At 36.3% G+C, this 23,526-nt stretch overlaps 1 protein-coding gene across 2 annotated transcripts; it reads left to right on the top strand.

Moving 5' to 3' along the window:
• Nucleotides 1–3,100: 3,100 nt before the first annotated feature.
• LOC112526735 (F-box/WD-40 repeat-containing protein At3g52030) lies at nt 3,101–20,337 on the top strand. Of its 2 annotated transcripts, none has more exons than XM_025137140.1 (10): nt 3,101–3,268; nt 5,789–5,989; nt 12,134–12,188; nt 13,644–13,742; nt 15,261–15,364; nt 15,618–15,707; nt 16,773–16,912; nt 17,293–17,377; nt 19,424–19,759; nt 19,852–20,337. In XM_025137140.1, the coding sequence occupies exons 1-10, from the start codon at nt 3,105–3,107 to the stop codon at nt 19,889–19,891; spliced, it is 1,314 nt and encodes a 437-aa protein (XP_024992908.1). In that variant the 5' UTR covers nt 3,101–3,104; the 3' UTR covers nt 19,892–20,337. The 2 variants fall into 2 exon arrangements, with proteins under 2 accessions (XP_024992908.1, XP_024992909.1); XM_025137141.1 differs by having other exon boundaries at nt 19,424–19,736.
• Nucleotides 20,338–23,526: the final 3,189 nt, after the last annotated feature.

Genomic DNA, 23,526 nt, shown 5'->3' on the forward strand with positions numbered 1-23,526 from the left:
GGTATTATTGCATACGATGGCGTTTTTACGGATTAAAATCTTACCCTTGATAATGTTAAATCTTACAGGTAAGCTCTTACAGGGTAAGTGTTTAGCTAAACGATACCTAAGATGTAACATAATAAAGCTACTTCTATTAAATTTAAAGCCATTTCATTGTTCTTCCGAATCATGCTTGAAAATCTTTTAGGATTGATACCAACCAACCTATCTTGTTGGATCTTTTTTTTAAAACCCCTCCTTCAGAAATGGTATTAAGATTAACAAACTTGCATAGGTTGTGGTAAGTGGTACTTGACATTATTTTATATAATAGTTGCCTTTACTCTTGAGTAGAACTTTGTAAGGAAAGTGCAAACTTTGTACCAAGGGATTGTGAAAACTTACCATTATAAAATGGTACTGTCTTTTGATTTAATTTGAGAAATCTTTGGAGGTTCGAGTTGCAGCCTCTTAACTCTTGGAATTGTAGACGCTTGTTGCTCATAAAGAGAGCTTCAAACTGCATCATTTACAATAAGTATATCATTCATAAAATGGAGGCAACTCATATGATTCTCGAAAATCAAAAAGTTGACTATGACTAAGGTATGGACTATGGAGGAACTTGTGATCAGTAACATTTAAACAAGTTCAACATCTATATAAGTATATCGCCTAGTGCCTAGGAAAACAAGTTTTCTTAAGACTTAAACCACAACCAAAAAGATGAATTTTTTTTGCATTCCATTAATGCATCTTTAATTCACAGAACATTATTCAAGTATGGTTTTTAAACTTGAGAATTCTAGATTATATATACCGCTTTTCGTATAATTGATGAGTTGTACGGTAACCTCTCTTTGGGTATCTATTGCATCTCTTATTTCTTTAGCCCTTGAAGAAACCCTAAACATAACAAAATTACGATGTAGAAAGATTATAATTCATCACTAAAAAGATGCAGAAAAAAACGTTAGAAATTTTGAAATTTCAAACTGTTTTTTCGTCTAATTAACAAATGGTGGTACAGATGCATGTATTAGAATTAGATTACTCACCGGAATTGAAGCCATGAGTTTTAGAACACCAACTTGAGCCTGCAAGAACTTGATGTACTTGAAAGCAGCGCCGGGAATCAGCTTTCCAAGCTCTTGTGTCTTCTCGCTTATCTTCCTCCGACGTACCCTCGCGCCATACTCTGCGCCGATAACCTTATCATCCCTCCTCCGCCACCTACATTCTGTTTTTCGATCACTTGTATTCTACTGCTCTCTAGAGCGGAAGAGATTGGGAGAGATAGAAGACAAACCTTCCAAATTTCAAAAACAAAAACCACCCCAAAAAACATAAAAGATCAAACACAAACATCATTGTTTATACACATGCGTAGCAGATCCATAATGGACTGGAAAACTTATTGTGAAATTACAAATAATACCCAATTACAGATTGAGATCGGGAGATGGAGAAGAACAAAAATGTAACTTATCAATGTAGCAAAAGAAGTTTTTGACCATGGAGAAGAATGGAAAACGTAAAGGTGGAAAACAGAAGGTTTTACTTGGATTTAATGGGAAAGAAAATCTGAGGAAAGGAAGGTAAGAATATTGTTTTGAGGTGATGGCACGTGAGCGTTACATGCTTCTGCTTTATATAGATATATAGATATAGGGGGTTTGAAAAGTTTCATTGATTTATGTAGCAGGAGTTAATAGATAAAATTTGCATTAAAACATATACTAGAAGGGTACTCGCGCAATGCAACGAGTTATATCTTGATTTTAATATTTTATTCTTTATCTCAGTCAATGTTATAATATGATATTATGTGATATTGAAAAAGCGATGATGTTCTTATTTTGGAATAAAATATAAATTTGAAGGTATCATAAAAATTTGACAAAAATATATCGATATTAATATCAAATTAACTATTTAAAATTTATATTTGTGTGTAATTTTTTAATTCAATTTTTTATTATAATTTAATTTAGGTTCAATAACGAAGTAATTTATATTTGGTAATATAATTTTCTTATAAATATAATAATTAAGTATTTTGTTAGAACTCAATTATCATCCTAATTATATTTTAGATTTTTTATATTTAAAATGAGATATTTATCCTTTATTTGATTATGTTTATCTAGAGTTAGCTACACGAATTCAAATATGAAGCTTTAATAAGTTGTACTTATGCACAATTTACTTGTAATCTTGAATTTTAAGTAATATGCATCAATAAACAGTATTTCATGCATAAAAATGATTTTTTTAAAGTTTTTGTCAAATATTTTATAATATAGTATAGATATTGAATTATCTACAACTTCAACAAATAATATAATAATATAATTGAAAATTAAACTTATTATATAAAAATTTATAAGAAACAAGAAGTAAAATAAAATTACAAAAATTATTTTATATTTATTTGTACCATCTTAATTTACATGTTTTTATAGATTTACTATAGGAGTACTTGTACAATGCAGCGAGATAAATCTTAATGTTTTGTTTTATATTTTGGGTTTATCAATGTTATAATACGATTTTATATGTTTTTGAGAAAAAAAATGTTTTTATTTTGAATAAAATATAAATTTGGATATTATAAAATTTTGATAAAAATAAGCGATATTAATATCAAATTAACCATTTAAAATTTATTGTTTTGTGTAATTTCTTTAATTTAATTTGTTATTATGATTTAATTGAATTTTAAAAACGAACTAATTTATTTTTGGTTTAATAAAATATTCTATTTAAGATAATAATTAAGTATTTTGTTAGAACTCAATGATTATTTTAATTATATTTTAGATATTTTATAATTAAAATGAGATGTTTATTCTGTAAGATTATTTTTGTCTGCAGTTAGTTACACGAATTCAGACATAAAGCTTTAATAAGTTGTACTTACACATAATTTACTTGTAATTTTAAATTTTAAATAATATACATCAATAAATAATATTTTATACATAAAAAATAATTTTTAAAAATTTTTGTCAATACTTTATCATAATTAACAGGTTTTTGTTTTTTTTTTCCCAAACAAACAGCCCCTAATATAAGAACCTGTTAGTCCGGAGATTCTCATACAACCCCAACAAGCGTCGATGGACCTGAGCACCTCTAACGCCGGACTGCCACCGTCCAACAAGCGGAGAGGTGGTTTTTCTCCGACGACTATTCAAGCCCTAAATGATGATATTATCCATACCGTTTTCTCGTCCCTTGATTTCGTCCATATAATTCGCTGCACCGCCGTCTGCAAGTCCTGGTAAGCAAACCCCACTATACAGATCGCAATTTCCAAGAAGTGAAATTTGTAGCGTATTCATTGATGTCTTATCTGTATTAACTTTCAAGCGTTCAGTTTGTCAGTCAGGAAACAGTCTGAGTGTGTGGTTTGATGTTAATCTTTGTTCCCCAATATAGAAAGGTTAAGTTTGACTTTCAAGGTCGAACTTGCTAATTTAGGAACTCTTTCACTTTAGAAAAGCATTATCATTCATCCTTTTGCAAATTTTCTGCTAAGATGGTCTTTTTATCCATGTTGATGGTTATGGTTTTGGCCAAGGCTCTTTAGTTCTTCAATTTTGAATAATGTTTTAAGCATTCGGATGTTCAAATAATTTTTTTTTAAACTAAGCTGCATTCGTAGTTGAAGATCTTTTGAGTTGAAAATTTTGTTAGATATTGAACATACTTTACTCAATAAGGAATGTTGGTTTTGAAATTGAAAATAATTTATTGGAAACAGAAAAAGTATGTGGAGGTAAAATGCATATTTTCCCTTTTCCTATCTGATTATATGCACATACTTATGCATAGAATGTAAAGTAGTCACTAACTAACAAACGAACACCAGTACTAACTAGTTCTGTTTATTAAATTAGTGTAACTCTAATCCGCCCCCAAAAGATGGACCAGTAAAGCTGTCTTGAAGAGCCATTCTGGAAGTAACAGGTAGCATCTTAGTTCTATGCAATGGCTTAGTGAAATAATAGACATCAACTTTATTGTACGGTTTATAACCTTGTTACAAACAAAATAACAATTAAGGTCCATGTGTTTAGTATGGTTGTGAAATGTTAAATTGGAAGGAAGTTGTATGGCAGAAGTATTGTTACGATACACCAAAGTAGGATCATGCTTAGGAACTCCAAAACCTTGCAAAAGACGCTCCAACCATACAATTTTACAAGTAACAACAACAATAGCCCTATACTTGACCCCAGTTTAAAGAATGTGAAACAGTGGCCTGTTTCTTGGACTTCTAGGATATTAAAGAATCTCCAAGAAGCATGCAAAATCTGTGAGGCTGCGTTTGGTACATGGGACGGGATGGGACAGGATGAGACAAAACTCACTGTCCCACTTTGGCATGACATGGGACAGGGACAAGGACTGGGACAAGGTGGGACAACATGGAACAAAAGAGGTCTTTTCTTGTTCCACCAAAATAGGTGGAACTAGAAGAGACAAGAATGAGACAAAAACTAAAATATTACTTATCTACCCGAGTTTGATACATAACCTTAATATGGTAATTGTTTTAATGGTCATCGTCGCTAGTTTCAGCCGTCGCTACCATCGGCGGTCACCGACGGCCACCTCCACCTTCACTACAACAACATCCTCTATCGCCTCCACAACCACCGTCCATCACCACCTTTACCATAGTCGATCACCGACCATCGTCCATTGCCACCACCGCTACTGCCGTTTGCCACCTCCAACTCCTCTAATACAACAACCTCTTTTACCACTTCCACAACCACCGTCTACCACCGACTATTACCGTCCATTGCCACCTTTACAACCACCATTGCCACCGTTCACCACCAACACTACCACCGTTGGCCACTTACAACTCCTCCTATACCTCAACAACCTCCTTCATGACCTCCACAACACCATCGTCGACCACCGACCACCACTGGCCATTGCTACCTCTACAACCACCGTCGGCCACCGACCACCACCATCCATTGCCACCATCACTACCACCGTTGGCCACCTCCAACTCTTCTGCTGCAACAACCTCCTCGACGACCTCCACAACAACCGTTGACCATTGACCACCACCGTCCATTGCCACCTCACCTCTACCATAACCACCACCACCACCACCACCACCACCACTATTTTCACTACATCAGCCACAACTACCTCCTCCACCGTTGTCAACCGCCCCCACCACCACAATCCACCATCTTCACGTCCTCTATAACCACCGTCGTCCACCAACTACTGCCTCTACCTCCATAACAACCATCGGCCACCAACCACCACCGCGCATCGCCACTACTAACATCGACCACCCCCACCCCCACCACTACCTCCACACTACTACTACCATCAATCATATCAAAATTTTCATTCAAATTTGGTACCATTATGTATGTAAAGATATTTAATTATTTACTTTATTTGTGTTAATTATAACTGTTATATAATATTTAAAATCATCAAATAACTTTTGGGGGTAAATTGTTTAGTTCTCTCCCGTCCAGTCCTAGTCGTACCAAATAGCAAACATACACTTGGTCTACCCAGTCCCGTCCAGTCCTACCCGCTTGTCCTGTCCAATTCTGTCCGGTCCTGTCTGCTTACCAAATGCTACCTAAAGGATTTGTGTGTGTCCAGTCAACCTGCCTTGATATCATACCTAGGCTTAAGTAGAAGTCATGTTCACTTGGTAACAGTAGATTACAATTAATGAGCCGCTCTTATTACGAACGATTATGCTTCTGCTTGGGCTTACTAACTTCTTGTGTCATTCATTAATGTGAAGGAGCAATGCAATTAATAAATCAAAGTTACTCCAAACTTTGTACCACAAGCAAAGAGGGATTTTTGGTGCTGATTTTGAAGTATCTACTTCTTCAGAAGGAATATGGAAAAGACAACTTGAGGACTTAGCTATTAGTCAGCATCGGTCTTGTTTACATGCAGGTTCCGTTGACATTTATCAATGGAAAGGTCATTCTGATGGGTAATTTATTATTGCTTCTTAAAATTTTGTTGATTTTTTGTTGTACAAATGTTTATAGATATTAGACAATTAAGTGTGATATATATACATAATTATATTAGAGGGTCTAGAGTGTAAATGTATCTCTTATATATATATCTCTGATTGTAATCGTGATTCACATATATACAACACACAAATTACCAAGTTTATCTTGGTATCAGAGTCGACCCTAGGCACCCTCTGTCATCACAAGGCAACCCTAAAGCTACCGCACCCGTCTTCCTGTAACCTTACGGCTGCCGCACCTTTCTGTCTATCAATGACAACTGTTGCAACTTTCACTCCAACCGAGAAAACCACCCATAACTCCCACAAGTTTGGCTTCACTTTATCACCAAACAACTATGTCCATTGGAAGGCAATGGTTCAACCGTTCCTTGTTACAAACCTGTTTGGCTATGTTGATGGCACCATTCCCTGTCCACCGATGACTATCTCATCATCATCATCTGGAAAAGGTGCCGACGGCACCACAGTGCCGCCACCATAACCAAATCCTAACTACACAACACGAGTTTCCAATGATGCACACTTACGAATGCTGATTATTTCTACAATCTCTGAGGCGTCGTTCCAACACGTTCAAGGACTTACCTTCCGTGATCTTTGGTTGTCTCTTGAACGTGCTTACGGTCTTCACACATCATCTAGGGAATAACCCTAAAAACTCGGCTTCTTAAACTAGAGATGAAGCCTGATGAAACCTCCTCCGCTTACCTGACCATGGCTCAGGAATATGCTAATGCTCTCGCCAATATAGGCGAACCAATGAAAGAAAAAGATTTGGTGATGTTGGGTATCTCGGGTCTTAGAGAAGAATACAACGGGCTGAAGTCAACCACTCCTTGGTCGCCAATTCCCAACTGCCTTTGCAGAACTTCATGGCCTGTTACAGACCATGGCTACATGATCAAGAAATCTGCAACTGACATCTCTCCGCCTCAAGCATTCACGATTGTCATGAACAACCGCAACTCAACGGTTCCTGGTGCCTCCTCGTCTACTCCTCAACCGGATCAACTTCAAGCTATTCAACAGCTTTTGTCACAACTTGGTCTTCAAGTTCAACCTGTTAATGCACAGCCTGCACAAGCCTTTTACACCAACAGATCTGGGAATAATCGTGGCCGTAGACGTGATTCTAGACGTGGACGAGGAAACTACAACAACAGAAGTCAAGGAGGAGGAAACCGTAATCAATTTAGTTGGGCTTCTAATCAAAACACTGTTTTTGGCAAAATGCAAGTGGTGTAGGATTGGTCATATCCCGTCTCATTGCCCTAATTGCAACCCTGCTTCTATGAGGATGAGACAACCACCTTCTGCCAACTTTACAGATTACCAGTCACAAGCTTGGCTTTTGGATACCGGCTCTCTAGCCATCATGTTGCACCGGACGTATCTAGCTTCGATAACTCTAGACCTACTACGGTGAGGAGAACCTTCATGTTGGCAATGGTAAAGGTTTACCCATTCTACACAATGGTTCCTCACAACTTTATTCACCAAACAAAACCTTTTCCCTTAAAAGACATACTACACGTACCTGACCTAAAACAAAACTTACTTTCTCTTCAAAAATTTTGTTTTGATAATCATGTGTATTTTGAATTTCACTGTACTTTCTTTGATGTGAAGGACAAGTTTACACACACTATCCTCCTCATGGGTCCAAGTAATGGTGGTCTCTACTCCTTCCGTCCCCTTCAGCCTCAACCTGTTTAGAAAATGTCATTTTATACTGCACGTGCCTCTTCCACCACATGGCACCAAAGACTTGGACATCCAAAGCTTTTGAAGTCCATGTTGTCTAAATATAATTTACCTTTACAAAATAAGTGTGCTAGTACTTTTTGTGATTCATGTTCTGTTGGCAAATCATCTAAACTTCATTTGTTACCATCTACTTAGAAAAGTTCGCACATTTTGGATTTAGTTTTCTGTGATGTATGGGGTCCCGCCCCGCTCCTGTTTCTTCTTTTGATGGTCACAATTATTTTCTGCTATGTGGTGATCATTACTCCAGATTTTATGTGGATTTTTCCATTAAAACTAAAATATGATGTTTATGCCACTTTTAAACAATTCCTTGCTATGGTTGAAAGGCATTTTCAAACCAAACTGAAATCTGTCCAAACTGACTGGGGAGGCGAGCTTCGGAATCTCTCCCAATTCCTCTCCTCTCGGCATCACCCATCGCATCTCATGTCCACATACAAGCGAACAAAATGGCTTTGTTGAACGACGACATCAACATGTTGTTGAAACTAGTCTTACTTTACTTGCTCCATCCCATGTTCCCCAACGGTTTTGGCATTTTGCTTTTGACACCACAGTCTATCTTATTAATCGAATGTCATCCAGAACCAACTCAAACACCTCACTCTTTGAACATGTATTCAAGCTCAAACCCGATTTTTTCTTTCTTCGGGTTTTTGGATGCCAATGCTACCCTCATCTCCGTCCATACAATAAACACAAAGTGGACTTCCGCTCTACACCTTGTGTGTTCCTTGGGTACAACACCGCTCGTCATGGCTATCGGTGTTATGACCCACAGTCTGATCGTCTTTATGTGGCCCGTCATGTTCGATTTAATGAACAATTGTTTCCTTTCCAAACATCTACTACACCCACTCCTACTCCAACCACTCCAAATTCTTACGTCTCCACCTATCCCAAATCTGACCTACCACCCACCTATTCATCCTCCACAGGACCTAATGCACGTTTTGCTCCACCAGAACCGACACCCTCAACAGTACCTACTATGCAATCTGTCCCACAAGAAACAACACCTACCACCACCCTCCCTAATGACCACCCCACGGCCCAACCACCCCTTATTCACACCTATCACCGCCGCCGTTCCAAAGTCACTGAACCATTACCTCAGCCTACCCCTACCCCCCTCCTCTACCACCGAACAACCCACCCGTACTCGACCACCCAACCTACGCCCCAATCTCAAATAGACCAAACCTTACAATGCATCCTCATACCATACCCATCATCCTTCACTTGACACTGAACCGACCACCTTTACTATTGTTAACAAGTGGTACCCTTAGTGGCGTATTGCCATAGCTGACGAGTATTCGGCACTGATTTTGAATGGTACTTGGACATTAGTACCACGCGTTCCAAATTCCAACGTAGTTGATTGCAAGTGGGTATACAAATTAAAAAAGGGACCAAACAGGGGCAATAAAACGTTACAAGGCACGACTAGTAGCAAAGGGTTTCGACAGCAATCCGTGGTCAAATCGACCACTATACGTGTTGTTTTATCTTTGGCCACAACACAAAAATGGTCCCTAAGGCAATTTGATGTGCAAAATGCCTTCCTACATGGTGATCTCAGCAAGACAGTTTATTTGCAACAGCAACTAGGGTTCGTTGACCCGGACAAACTCGATCATGTTTGCCTACTTCACAAATCGTTATATGGATTAAAGCAGACCCCTAGAGCGTGGTTTCATTGACTTTCTACGGTCCTTCATTCTCTTGGCTTTCAGGGCTCCAAAACGGACCCTTCCTTGTTTATTTACTTCCACACGGGTACCATTTTGTACATGTTAGTCTATGTTGATGACATTCTTTTAACATGAAACAACCCGAAGGCTATTGACAAAGTGATACAACGTCTTAGCCAATCCTTCGCTATTCAGGATATGGGTCGATTGTATGATTCTATCACAATGGAAATACATTCTTGAACTCTTGCAACGCACATACCTGTCTAATGCTAAACCGACTTCATCTCCTATGACCACTAATGTTAATCTTGCTCTTGGTGATAGTGCTACGTTTGCTGATTCGGTCAAGTACCGCCAAATTGTGGGTGCCTTTCAGTATGTGACATTGTCTCCTTCGAATATTACTTTCATGGTCAGCAAAGTCTGCCAATTTATGCACTCCCACTGAAAATCATTGGACGGCAGTCAAACGAATTCTTCATAACTTGCAGGGCACTGCTGACTATGGTTTACTAATTATGCATGATTCAGGCACAATCCTTTCATGCCTACACTAATTCTGCCTACAACTCCCTGACTGGCTTCTCCAATGCTGACTGGGCTGGTTGCCCCGACGATCGTYGATCCACTGGGGGATATGCTATCAATTAGGCATGGCAACGGGGCGGGGATGGGGCGGGTTTTGTAATCCCCGGCCCCAGTTTGTAATACCGTCTCCCGGCCCCGGCCCCGGTCCCCGGCGGGTACGGGGATTATCATCTCGTCCCCCGGTCAAATTCTAGCAATCCCCGGTCAAAACCCGGTAAACCCCGGTCAAAATCCGGTAAAAAGTATGCTTTAGTTTGATTATACCGGGGATCCCCGGCCCTGTTTTGAGTAACATTCCCCGTCCCCAGCCCCGTCCCCGGTTTGAGTCTACCGGGGATCCCCGGCCCCGGGACCCGTTTTAGCGGGGAATCCCCGTCCCCGTTCGGGTCGGGTGAACCGGGTTCCCCACCGGGTCGGGGCAAATCACCATCCCTACTATCAATCTTGGTTCAAACATGGTATCATGGTCTGCATGAAAACAAAGGACTGTCTCTCAGTCATCAACAGAGTCTGAATACAAGGCTCTAGCCGATACTGTTGCTGAGCTCACATAGCTCCAAACACTGCTGCGAGAACTCCGGGTTCCTGTGAAGTTGGTTCCTACCTTATGGTGTGATAATCTTGGTGCTACGTATCTTTCAGCTAACCCTGTCTTTCATGCCCGTACCAAGACTGTAGAAGTTGACTTTCACTTTGTTCGAGAAATGGTTGTGCAACGGAAGCTTTCAGTTCAGTTTATATCTACAAATGATCAAATTGCAGACGTGTCACCAAGCTGCTACCTTCACAACGGTTTCTCCTATTACGGTCCAAGCTACAGGTTGCTCCCCGGCCTTAGCTTGCGGGGGAATATTAGACAATTAAGTGATATATATACATAATTATATTAGAGGGTCTAGAGTGTAAACGTATCTCTTATACATATCCCTGATTGTAATCGTGATTCACATATATACAACACACAAATTACCAAGTTTATCTATAGATAAATAAAGAGAACAATTTGAGCATATTTGTTAGTATGTTTGTTTTTGTAAACCTGACTTCACCTCATGTGGTTTCTGTTGGATCACCCAACCTCTTGATTGGTAGTAATCATCAGATGGTACAAGTGTTTCGTGAAAGAGTAGCAAAACTGCACTGGTCTTTGTGTGATTGTAGCAAAAGAATAATTACAGAAGGATGTTTCAAAGATAGAAAACTGAAAAGAATAAACCTGAAAGGTTGTAAAATTTCTAAAGCTAAAACGATTTGTTGTATATAGACGTGTATGAATCCTATCAGAATCATTCATAACATACATAGGTTTTGAAAGTGCATGAATATGATTGTTCTATTACTCATGGTAACTATCTATGTACTATGTGAGATGGTGAGAGTATGAATCACGTGGAACATTGTGGTAGCTAGTGAGGGTTGTCAAATATGTTGGAGCTAGGGGTTTTCATATAAAGGAACCCAAAAAAGCAATTCATTATTGAGAGAAAGAGACTACAAAGTATATAATGTGTCAATAGGCCAAAAGTAAACCATAAAAGGAAATACTAAAGAAAGATATCTTATGTATTTACCTTGCGTATCAGTTATTATAGTTAATAAGGGGGAAAATATCTTACAGCCTATGACATAATAAGTCGTAGATATATGGATTATTAAGTTAATGGATTCTATTGCACTCCTGCCAGCCTGTGGATTTTCTGGGCTTCCTTTACTGCTTTCAAGAGAATATATTTTTTTAATGTGTAGATATATGGACTATAGCCTTTGATGGTTTTCATGAGGTCTTTGTTTTAATTTGCCGGTAAGGTGTCTTTTTGAGTGCATTTCAAGGGAGTTTTCATGCAATTACTCTTTAAGAGGGTAAGATCGAGGATCTTCAATTTAATCAAGTTTGTTCACTAATGTATTTTAATTTTGTGGACTGAATTTGTGCATGTCTGAACTTATTTGTACGGTTTTCGACTGTTTATGTGTGATTAATTTTTTTTTTTTTTTGTTCTGAAGGGGTTTTTTACTTTTTACATTTTGTTTCTAGGATTGACAAGTGCAAAATGAAGATGGGACTAGTCCTCACTGGTGGAAGCAGCAAGGTAGAGTAAATATTTTGCACAATGATGGAATCATATGCATCATCCTTGACGCAGTCTAGGTTTTTCTTGTTTAATTGCTACAAGGAAGTAAATAAAGAAATATGCTTTTTATTTCTTGATAGAGTTATTTTGCTTGTGAGCATATTTAAGTGATGTCAGTTACTCAAATTCTAGGGCTTTAAATCTGTGATTCCATGATTTCATCTTATATATACTTGTATGGTCATGAAATTGAGTGTGACAGAGCTGCCTCATCTTCAATCTTGGAGACAAGTGACCCGACATTGGCATCAATATTGTTTTATGTTCTAGAGAATGTTCATTACATGAAATGCAGTAAATGGATCACAAGTTTATGCTTGCTGGCACAGAGTGAGTCTATTGGTAGAAATTTTGAATGCAACTTCTACTCTTGTTAAGATGTCAACGAAATGAGATTCTTTTGTAATTCTTGAGAAGGAGAAATAATATGCTAAAATTCATGTTTTGGCTGCTTAAATTCATCAAAGGCTGGCTATGCTGTTATTGCGGTGAAAATACAAAATTGTGGCCGGGACCGATATTTGAAATAGCGGTTATAGCGGTCCAAAAATAGCGGTTCATATAATATTTCTTAGAATTATATATATATATATATATATATATATATATATATAATATGCCTACATAAACATATCATTTGCAAAATAGGAAAAGTGTTAATAAACGAGCTAATCGCAAGTAATAGGTTCAACATCTGAGTCCACATCATCTAATACGTTCACTTCTTCGTTTAGGCTAGCTTCCCACTCTTCCCCTTCTCCCCCTTCATTTCTAGTGTGATCATCATCATCATCATCCCAATAGCGCTCCCGTTTACTTCTTGTCGATGAGATCAGATCGTCTAAAGATAGAAGTCGTGGTCGTCTAAGTGAGAAATATAGTTCTTAAAGCCCTAAAAAAACCTTGACTAACGTTAACAGAAGCTAGAAGTCGTGGTTGTCTAAAGCCCAAGACCGAAAATGAAGCCCAAACCCCCAAAAACTAACGTTAGTATCGAATGCAATTTACTGTAAATATCGGTCAAAATTGTGGTAACTTGTGCTGATAATTGCGCTACCGCAATTTGACCACCATTATTTTGCGTAGGACCGCTACCGGAGATATCGCCGCAAGCAATTAACAGCATAGAAGGCTGGAGTATGCAACTCCTATTCAAAGGCATGCATGTAATATGTTTTATGTTGTAGGTTAGCTCACTAGATGGCTATTTTGGCTCTATTCTTTTATTGAAATATCTTCATAGTGTGGTAAACTTTGTTTGATGCATGCAAAATGCACATGGCTACATTCTTTTGGACTGCCCCTTTTTCTCATGTTTTAGTTTCTATATACCAATTTTACATTTTCTTATATTACATTAGATTGCACTGTGTATTCCTTCTATTAAACATCATGGTCCTTCAACTTTGCTAGGTGATGCGTCTGTGGTCTGTAGAAAGCTACAGATGTTTGGCTGAGTATCACCTTCCACATACGGGATCTCTGATCGACTTCAATTTTGACGAGAGCAAGGTAATTTCCTGTTGGTTGCTTTCAAATTTGAGATCAAGTTTATGCTTTTCTGGTCTTATTTAGATATGATAAATTTTTCTGTAACTTCCCTTTCTGTTGCTTTGTTGAAATGTAATAAAAGTCATTTTCTATATTGATTATGGAGTTTGGAAGTTTGTAGCGGTTAAGATTTAGAGTGGTCAAACTCAAAATAATTTCATTACATCCTGTTGCCAAGGGGACCTTTTAAGCTTTATGCAGATTTGGATAAATGTATGGCAGGTTTTATACAGAGGAATTTGATTGCCTTATGCAAGTTCTGTATCCTCACCAAGCCACATCATATCTGAACTTGAGATAAAAAAGCAAATAATCCATGATCAGTGATACAAAGTTCACAGGTTTGAGACCAAGCATTGGTGGCAACCCAACATAAGTCTTCCTTTGATAACTCATCCAAAATAAAATTTCAGTTTGTCATGCGAAGATTCTTACCCACATTGCCATACATGCATTTCTACAAAATCAGTCTACAAGGCCTTAATTATGAAGTTCTCACAATGTAGAGTTTCTTGACCTCTATAACATTTATTGTAATAATAGAACTGAGTTGAGGAAATTACTCTAAAGTCGGTCATCACTAACCTGGCTATTGATTTGATATATCAATAATCTTACAATTGGTGCACTAGGAAATATGAGAAATCTACTAGGAAGAGAGACCAAGCTAAGATCACTCTATCTAGATGTACTGAGGTACCAATGCATGTTACATTTGAGCCTTTTTCACTGCCCCAATTATAGTACCAAATTTGCTGATAAACTGGAGTGTGACAAAACAGTTGCAGCAAGGAAATATCCACCCTTATTTGATGCGTTATTGGATCAGTCTGGGATTAACATCAACGCTTCTAAAAGCCATTGATATTTGATAATTTAAGGCATTAGCATTCCTTGAGACTTCAGAATACCTGCAGTCCATCAGATGCTGATATTACTATTATTTAACCTTCATCTTCTATGCTGCATGACTCAGCTTCCATGTATTATGAAGCTTCTGAAACATTCTTCCAACAACTTGTTTGTCTGTTCTTTATACTAGAGGGCAACAAGATATATCCCTTTGGCTTTTCTTTGGGTGGGGTGGGAGAGGTGGGAAAGAAAGATGTTATGTTGTTTTTATATTTTAAGATAGGCTCTGGTCATAGTAATTTGGAAGAAACTAGAGATTCATGTCTATAATCATAGACATTGTTTTTGTTAATAACTGTTACCCTGTTTGTAACTAAGGTTGCATATGTAGAACCTATGACAACTTACACCAGACATGAACTACACATGGAATGCTAATCATGCTTTTTTTTTCATAAGTCTTTTATGGTCGTCTGTTTACCATTGATTATGGATCAGGACAATTTTGTTGGCTTTAAATTCTTCACTTTATCAGCTATCAACTTTTCATACAGTACAAGCAATACTTTTTTTAGAATCGTCTACATGCTTTCTGACATTGGTGAACTTTTGGATGCATGTTCGTAGGTTGTTGGATTAGTAGGAAGTCACATATGTCTATGGAGGCGCAATGAGAGGAAAAATATATTTTCCTCACAAGGTTGTCAATTTCCTAGAGGTGCTTGCATGTGGTAAGTTGTTTTCTCATCCCCTTGGTGCAACTAATTAGAATGGGAAATCCCAATTGAGTTATTCTACCCAACCAAAGATATGTCATGAATTCAATGCCTTCTTTGAATAATGAAGGATAGTTTGTCAATTGCATTTTATCTTCATTTCTGTTTCAGATTTCCATTTGTTCAACTGCATGTTATTTTAAAATCCTTCTGTATATGCTTACAACATTTGTTATCTAAGAGAGCATATCCTCTCATTTGATTGCAGCTATGTAGATCCAGAGGCTGTTGTTGGATGCGAGGATGGCAGAGCTCGTGTATTTGACATGTATGGCAGGAAATGGTCTAGAATCATAAAGTATGTACTGCATCAGCATCGTCTTGCTATTATATTCTCATATAACTGCAAATATATCGTGTTCTGTTAGGAGATTAGGGTCTTATTTAGCTGTTTGTTCTAGCCTTTTTGGTTTACATCATATATATATTCTTGTGATCAATACATTTTTCAACCTTAAAATGTTTACATGGTACCTAAGACTTTGATGACCAAGATGCTAGCCCCCTGCTAAGTTGTGGCCACCAACTAACCATTGCATGTGTAAAATTGCGTCTTATGCATTGAATCGAGTTCCCTTGTGAGCTTCAACTACCACGTCTGACCATTGCTTGCAACTTGCAAACATCAATGTCTCGGGTTCCTGAGAGTTTAGTTTTGTCATGGTTTGTGTTTGATTCTTCCTCTAATTGCCAACAATGTTACATAATAACGACATGACATTCTTCTACTCATGAAGTTTTGAATAGTCCTTGAGATTTTGATTTGATATCAATATATTGATCTCCTCAGGATATTGTGATTTCATTGCAATATTTCTATGTACTTGCTTTTTTCTGTATCTATGCAATTTGCCAGTTTCTGGTTTTCAGCTCAAAACCAATTTGATAGAACTTGATAGTTGATATTAGAAAGTTCAACAAAGTGAAATATGTTTGTTTCATGAAATTAAGGTGAAGTATAAAGTATGATAGGGCTCTATGATAGGGCTCTACTATAGGGCTCTACAGGTGAAGACTAGTAAATATTCATGGAAAACATAAATAAATATGAGACTAATGAAGACACAAGTGCCTCGTCCAACACTCCTTGAGTTGAGTCATATCTATTAAACATTCCCAATGTGCCGCTGTAGGGATCATATGTGATCCTCAAAATGGCGTTCTCAAATAGCTGATCTCCTGTACACAACCATTTAAGTTTGCTGTTGCTGGAGGCATGGGGAGTTTACTTCTCCACTGTAGGTATCATATATGTTGTCATTAAGGAAGGATTTATTGACCAGGGCTTTCACATGGAATAGTTGGGTTGGTCAATGTTTCGATGATGCATAAATTTGAAGGTTTTTGTCATGACATATTGCAGGATGCATGATGGACCTATTACATGCTTATCTTTCAGTGACGACCAGATGCTTATTGGTGGTTCCTCTTTTGGCCGTATATCTATATCAGATCTTTCATCTGATCAGCAAGTAGCAAGACTTAAGACCAATGATTCTGCAGGTTGGTTGTAGTATGTTTTGGCTGTAACACACATTTGGGGATATTTCATTTTATTTCTGCCATAATAATTGCAGTTTTGTTCTATGTGGTTGATGAAAGTTTTCTAGATAGATTGTGAAAGTTTCTTGTGGAGGAAGCGGTAAATACTGTTTTAAGAGTCCTCAATAAGTTTTTCAGTTTGAGGGGTATTATTTGTTACCATAGTACATGTTGCTTTCTTGCTTTGATCATCTCTCCTTGTTAAAGAGATGATCCTGGTATATGGATATACTAACATCCTGACACAACTTTGCATTTTAGAATACTGCTTTGTCTATTCATGTAGCTCAAAAAGCATCTTTGATGCTTATATTTTGATTTTAACTTGTCTTTTTTAACAGATTTGAGCACTTTGTGTTACAACTCACGTTCACATATATTATTCACTGGGTCAAGAGCTGGGCGGGCATCTTCTTGGGACCTAAGGTATGATCATTGATGTATAGCCTCAATATGATACCATTAGTAAGAGGAAGTTTCTATCCTAACATATTTACATATATGTACGTATATATGTATATATGCAATAGTTTCAACTTTCAAGAAAGCAAGGATCCAATTTATGGATGAGCCATTTAACTAGACACACTTCAAGATGGATTCATGGATATGATTAGTATATATATTTTGCCAGTTAAACAAGAATTGCAATGTATACTGAAAACTAAACTGATCCTGACTAAAGTTTATTTGGTTTCTCAAATGATTGAGAAGCTGGTCCATTGTGAATGTTATGAAGTGCTACATCACTTAGATATAGGGTAGAGATGAAGCACACAGCTGGTACAATCCAGGTCGATCGTTTTAGAAATCCTGCATTTCTGAAAGAAAGAATGGGTTGACGCGGTTTCAAGTTCCTGAAAAACACATTGTATGTCGTTGTGACGGAAAGTGACAAGACAATATGTTTATATTGCCCAAAACATATGGGTGCATGGGCATCAAGTTTGGTGTTAATGTGGGGACTCTCTTTGAGAAGTGGATTTTTTGAGTCTACTAATGCATAAATGGTTGGAAGTACATGTTTTCATCTTCTCAAGTAAAATCAAGACCACCATGAAGACATTCAACAACGTACTTGAATTACACTCGATCGTTCTATACGGCCAGGAAAGGGATCCCAAAGGTTAAGAATGTTGGAAATGTATTGTAGCCGTTTTAACACGGCATATACAGGGAGACATGGATCACACCCTGATTCCTAGGATGAAAAATTCACTCTGATACAAGCACAATAATTTCTTGGGTGTACAAAGATAACAGAATAAGCGAATCTCTCTCAAGAAATCTAGAAAATGATGGACACAATGAATTGAACCCACGATAGAATAGAAGTTGCTTGTGTTGTGTTCCACTTGCTAAACTAAGGGACCTCTAACAAGAAGTTTATTTGATGCGTCCAAGCTCATCTAAAAAACTATCCCTTGCAAGTCTCTTATGGCAGATTCCCTCCCAAATACCTTGGTGACTAGGTAACTCCTTGACATTGTTGTACCTTACCCTCTCTAGGATCCTCTACTAGACCCGTACCATGCTGCTCTTGCAGAAGATTTGTGATGATCTAGGGTTTGTAGACATCTTGCAGAATAGCATGTCGGCTAAATGGAGGTACTCTGTGGATGTCTTAAGACAACGGCGAATTGTGCCATTGATTGGTGGTGGCAAGTGGCAACCTTCGATGGATGCTAGAACATGTAATTTGTTTAAAGACGGGTAGGAAACATTCTTAGGGCTCATCTACTACTTGCTTCAAGTGTGCATAGTACATGGATCATCCTAAGAACCTTCAGGAAGCCTGCTAGAGGTAGTATCTACGAGACATACCAGTGGAACATGAATAGGTAGCTAGCAGATGTTCCAATTAGGACTTGGTAGCTGACTAATCGACTGTGATGTTGTATTTACCCTGCTCCATTGACACCCAAAGTGTACAAAGTACATCACCATCCATGAACAATCTCACAACTTCAAATTACATAAACAACAAAAAATTTAAGTGTATTTAAATAAACCATTAAAATCATTTGAACAATTTAAATACCTCCATCAATTATTCAATTATAGTAATTACATGAAATTACTAATTTCTACCCTATACCCGACATTCAAGTGGGATTTATTTGGTGAGTCTGGTTTGGTTTGGTTTACATTGTTTTGTGCCATTGCTCTTTTCTCATAGAACTCCTGCACTTTAGGCTCTGCCTGATGTCATAAGGAGTTTCGAGTTTCATAGGAGTTAAATATTGGAGCCCATTTTGCTGCGCATCAACTTCACAATTGCAGCTACCTTTTTTATGTATATAATTGTTTATATACGGCAAACCAAACTTACACACTTCTGGGTTCTCACATTTGATGAGTCTTGAACCCCTGACCTCCTAGAAGGTGGGGTTACCTGGTACGACCAATGGCCTCTTGGCGAATTGCAGCTACTTTGCATAAATAACCATATTTTTATCTCGTGATCTTCAGGATGATGAGACGATTATGGGAGGTGCGAGTAAGTCCAAATCTCCTATGTTCAATACAACACATGCGGGATGACATCTCAATATTAGCCATGGGAGGACTAGATGGTGTGCTGCGCCTTGTGGACCAGCAAAATGGCAATATCTTGTCAGGTTGCATAATGGATGAAAGTAGCAGAAAATTGTATCGTTCACAAAGTCCTCATTTAACTGTTACAAGGAAAAAAGGCATACGAGTTTCGGAAGATGCACGTATCGATTTGATGCCAAGAACTTCGAGACCGTCCATCAATTGCTTAGCTGTGGGGATGCAGAAGGTTGTCACCGTGCATGCTGATGGGTACATTAGAGTCTGGAGATTCAGCAAATGACTAATACTCAAATCTTTTGAAGCCAAGGGGTTCTTTACTAAACACTAACTGCCTCTTACAGGGTAACTAAACATTTACTGCACTTACCCGGTCAAAGATGATGGTATTTATCAACAGCCTTACGGTATCATTTTACTGACCAAGAATCTTACCTGGTAACTGAGGGTGATGATGTTACTGGGTCAGCATTTATTGACCTGGTCATCTTCTTGATGGTGTTCACCAACAATTTTATCTGGTAAGGTGAGGGTGATGACTCATACCCGGTAAGCCCTTACCCAACAAGGGTTGGTAAATTGCCCTTAAGCAGCAATATTACTTGTGTTTTAATTTATTTCCACCTCTATATGTATGTGTATTATGTATACATGTATATGGTATATCATGTAAGATTGACATGAACCATGTATGTATAGTTGTAGATGAGCCATACATGTGGAAAGTGAGCGTTTGGTATTCATGTTTAAACTTCATGCATTGATGAGTTATACAGTTCCTACTAAACTCGGCCTCTTACAATGAAAATATTATATAAATGGTCTCCTTTTGTTAAGCTATCTCTGTTTCTGTTTGATGGGATCTTTTATTTTAGAATAAGCTGTTAAGTATCCTAACAAAGTGTCATATCTAAAAATGTTACAATAAATTTGTACTCATTTTTTTTTAAAAATATCCTAAAAATTGCTAAAATGTTTAATAATCTCAAATAAATAAATATATTACAATGTTTTTAGATTAGATATTTTATTTTTTGTGTTATAAAGGATTTTATTAGGATACTTAGATATTTCTGATTCTGTATTTATTGTATGAGAGAACAAAAATCATTAAATTTAGACAAATCTCTACAGGGAGAGATGGTGTTTTGTTGAATGCCTAATCATTTCATACAAAGTTTTTGAGAAAATTATTGGGGACGCTAAGAGCCTGTTTATTAAATCCTTATCTGGTAAGTGTTTATCGAGTAATTTTTCTTATTTGATGAACATAAAAGCAATATTATTTTAATGTACTACAATCTTACCCCGTAAAATAAATTATATTGTTGACTTCTAACAATAAGTGCTTACTGAGTAAGCATTTAGGTAAACGGCACCTAATTTTATTTAATATTCTAAAACTACAATTAATTTTGAAAACTTAAAATTTTTAAAATAAAATAAATCGTTGGAGTTTAACGTCTTTTAACATTAACTTTGAAGCTGTTGTTATTTCATATCAAGTTTATTAGAAAATTTGATGAGATAATAAAACTCTATGAATACTTTAACAATTTAATAAATATTTGAAATTTTAAAATAATAAAAAATTGTTGAAATTGAATGTAATTGTTTTTAGATATTTTAAATTTTTCTATTTTATTTTGAAAAATTTATAGAAAATATGTTAAAATTCCTGGTAGTTGTGTACTCATATGATTCAAAACGAAAACAAAAATTAATAAAATTTCTTATTAAAAACCTTGAAGATTATTTGAATAGCTACGATTGGATACAAGATACAAATCACTAAGGGGCCGTTTACTTAAATGCTTACCCGGTAAGCTCTTATCATTACGAGTTAACATTGTAATTTATTTTACCTCGTAAGATTGTACATCAAAATGATATTGTATGCAACAATTTATCCGATAAGCATTTACCCGGGTAAGAGTCATCACATTCACTTACCGAGTAAGACTTTTCATTTTTATCATTGCTCTTACCGGGTAAGATTTTGACTCTTGTCATGTTCATCCGGTAAAGAAAATTATCCAGTAAGTTCTTACTGAATAAATGTTTAGTAAACGGGCCCTAAGATTTAAAGTTTCCTACATACAAAAATGCTATTGAAATTGAAGATGATAACTAGAAGATTTTGTGTTTCAGTAAGTTAAAATTTACGTCGATTGTGTTTTTGTATTTATAGACATTATACCATAACTAACGATTATAATATTAAAATTGAAGAATATAATCTATACTATATTATAAAGTATTTAATTAAAAAAATTTAGAAACTATTTTTTATGCATGAAATACTGTTTATTCAGCATATTATTTAAAATTTAATATTATAAATAAATTGTGTGTAAGTACAACTTATTGAAGCTCTATGTTTGAATGTGTGTAACTAAATGCAAATAAACATAATCAAATACATGATAAATAACTCATTTTAAATATAAAAAATTTAAAATATAATTAGGATAATCATTGAGTTCTAACAGAATACTTAATTATTATCTTTATAAAAAATTATATTATTTAATTAAAAATAAATTACTTTGTTGTTACACCTAAATTAAATTATATAAAAAAATTGAATTAAAGAAATTACACAAAAAAATATTTTAAATAGTTAATTTGATACTAATATGAATATATATTTTTTAAATATTTATAATATCTACAAATTTATATTTTATTCAAAATAAAAATATTGTTACTTTCTCAAAACCACATAAAAATGTATTATATCAACAGAGACAAAGAATATAATGAAACATTAAACTCAAGATGTATCTCGCTGCATTATGCGGGTACCTTTCTAGTTAACTTTAAGGACAATCATTGTGTTTTAGAAAATTATGTTTTTTAATAAGTTCAATTTCCGTTTTTAAACAACTTGTTCAAGGGAAATTAATTAAAATAGTCATTTTAACGGTGTGGTTTCATCTCTTAGCCATTTCTCTCCCACTTTTACAAAAATAGTCATTGATCCGCAATAACCCAAGTCCGCAATTTAATGACGATAATAGAGGATGATCGATGATATTTAAAAAGGCATATGTCAGGGGCGGACCTATGTATAGAATTTTTTTTAGGCATGCAAGGTGCGTCCACTAAACGTTCAAGGATGCTCCGGAATATTAGAAAATATAAGAAACATCAAACAAAAAATGGAAAAAAAAAATCTCGAAATCAACCAAAAAACAAAAAAAAAATCTCAAAATCAACCAAAAAACAGGAAAAGTCTTTTGAAACAGAGAAATCAGCTAAAAACACATTGGACAACTTTACGAACCTTTGATCCACAAAATTACAATCAGATATATAAGTAATTTGCACACTAATTCTATAGATAGAAAAGTTTGATGCTTGAAATTAATCCCTAAATCTCAGCTATGTTCACACCCATCTCTACTGTCAAAAACAGAAGACATCTACAGGATTATATTTTTTTTAATAAGTTAATATTTACAATTTGTACACATTTTTAAAATTATATGTTTTATATTTATAATCAAATAACTAAAATATTATTAAATGTAACTGAATAATTTATATTAGTTTAGCACAAAGATAAATAGTAATTAATATATAGTGTTGAAAAACATAAGATACATAATATATTACTTTCGAAATAAATGCATTATCGTTTAAATATATATAGCGGCCGATCAAATGTAAATAGGGATGGCAAAAAAACCCGCACCCGATGAGGAATCCGATACCCGTACCCGATTTGACCGGGGAATCCCCGAGTTGACCGGGGACGGGGACGGGGATTGGGAATCCCCAAATTTAAAAACGGGGATGGGGGCGGGGATGGGAATACCCTTCGGGTCCCCGGCCCCGTCCCCGACCCCGGCCCCGAAATATATATATTTTTTATTTTGATTGAGAAACTTTGTTAAGTTGAATTGTTGGAACTTTTTATGATGTATTTGGCTAACATTACTGTTGATAAGATAGTAAGTTGGTTTTTATTAGTGGGCTAAACTTTATGGTTGATAACTTGTCGTGATAATTCA

This window comes from Cynara cardunculus, assembly GCF_001531365.2.
Source record: "Cynara cardunculus var. scolymus isolate 2C chromosome LG 14, CcrdV1, whole genome shotgun sequence".
NCBI lineage: Eukaryota > Viridiplantae > Streptophyta > Magnoliopsida > Asterales > Asteraceae > Cynara > Cynara cardunculus.